The sequence below is a fragment of the Sphaeroforma arctica genome (assembly GCF_001186125.1).
Source record: "Sphaeroforma arctica JP610 unplaced genomic scaffold supercont1.397, whole genome shotgun sequence".
Lineage (NCBI taxonomy): Eukaryota > Ichthyosporea > Ichthyophonida > Sphaeroforma > Sphaeroforma arctica.
Window position 1 is genome coordinate 59,260 of NW_014040161.1, and position 1,724 is coordinate 60,983.

Here is a 1,724-nt window from a genome sequence, read left to right on the forward strand (position 1 = left end):
GTGCGGTCGTCGCTCTAGTGCATCCTCCTACATACGCCGTGCTTTCCTGACACGCTGCTTCGTGCCGCCACGGCACTGTGCGACGTTTCTTTGCGGTAGAATCTTGTACGGTGGTCAGAATGTCCGCAGTGAACATCGTAAGCACATCGGCACCAGTGGTCCATGCCAGGAACTACAAATAACTGGCCATTGTTACACCATCCATATCAAACGCCCCTGCCCATTGCAAGGAGCGTTGTGTATATTAGCCGATTACAATATGCGTCTGATATGGTAGCTCATCTACAACAATCCATTTTTGTTCACCTATAAAAAACCCCCGTCATATGTATTGATGTATGCTGCAAATCGGACTTGTGAGGTAGGCTTAATAGTACACATTACTGTGATGCCAGGTATCGATGGTCCAACGTTTGGTGTAGAAGATATTTTTAATTTATTGACCGTGTTTTGATTAATAAATTATGCTAAAATCTCACGATCCTGAATGTCGCCTTGAACCATCGGCCCATTCCAGAACCTAGATTCTACTTTCTTAGAAGAAGTAGCTGCTGCATCTGTGACTGTCTTGGGTGTCGCCTTGCAGTCACGCGTGTGTTGGCCTTGCTTGCCACACTTGTGAAAAGTGGTGTATTCTTCCTTTTTGGCCTCGGATTGTTTCACAGTGGTGGACGAGGACTGAGAGGACGAAGTCGCCGATTGGGCTACCGAATGAGATGAAGATGTCTGAGACGCATCTCTGTGGACAAAGTACCCTGGACAAACATTTAGGGCGGGACCACAGGGCCCGACCTACAAGTGGGATTTTTGACTTAAGGAGATTATTTCAGGACCGGACTGAGGGACCGGACCAGATATTGGGACAGAGAGTTTAATTGAGAGAATGATGACTCATAGGGCGTCATCATAATTTAGTAACCAGGAGACGAAAACCATAGATAGATATTTTCACAATTATCCGTTGTTAGAGAAAATCTCGTTCTACAGAGGAACGTGATAATATAACAGCAGACGCCGATCATAACGGCACTTCTGACTGAGTTTGTTTCTTTCAGACTTAACACTCTTTATTAAGTGTCACTTAGTTTTGACCACATCTCTGTTTGGTGGAGAGCGCGAACGTCTGCGTGGCTCACGGTCTGTATCCTGTTCATGTCTGATTTGATGACATTCACTCTAATCGCAACGTTGCTGATCAGATCGGTCCGGTCCTGATAAAACATATCCCCTGAGAGTATACAAAGTACATCAATATCATATTAATATTTTACAGTTTCCCCGCAAATCTTAAATGCCATGATTGGGGAGTGCGTTGTTCGTAGAATTTTGGTAAAAAATTAAAAAATTATGTACCTTTTGGTAACTGGGGTTGCTGGAAGATTTCAACATTTGTGTGCGATATTAACCAATAGGATGATCGTTTAAGAAATCGAATTACGGTATACACGGAACAAAATAAAAAATATAAAATATAATGCACACTGATACAAGCACACGCACACGTATTTTTAATAGCAATAAAATACACGCATACGGTGTACACGAACAAATTAAAAAATAAGTAAAGTGCACATAAGCATATGCACCCTGTGGTACATAGCAGAATACACGCATACGTGCATACACGCAGATAACGCACTGCATGCAAGCACGCGGACATATACACATAAAAATACATGCATACATACATACACGTGGATAATACACACGTACATACACGCGGA

At 42.7% G+C, this 1,724-nt stretch overlaps 1 protein-coding gene across 1 annotated transcript; it reads right to left on the reverse strand.

Moving 5' to 3' along the window:
• Positions 1–462: 462 nt before the first annotated feature.
• SARC_05886 (hypothetical protein) lies at positions 463–1,389 on the reverse strand (the record flags this gene model as incomplete). Its single annotated transcript, XM_014300241.1, has 2 exons — positions 463–792; positions 1,354–1,389. 2 exons carry the CDS (start codon positions 1,387–1,389, stop codon positions 463–465), a joined length of 366 nt encoding a protein of 121 aa, XP_014155716.1.
• Between the last annotated feature and the right edge of the window lie 335 nt (positions 1,390–1,724).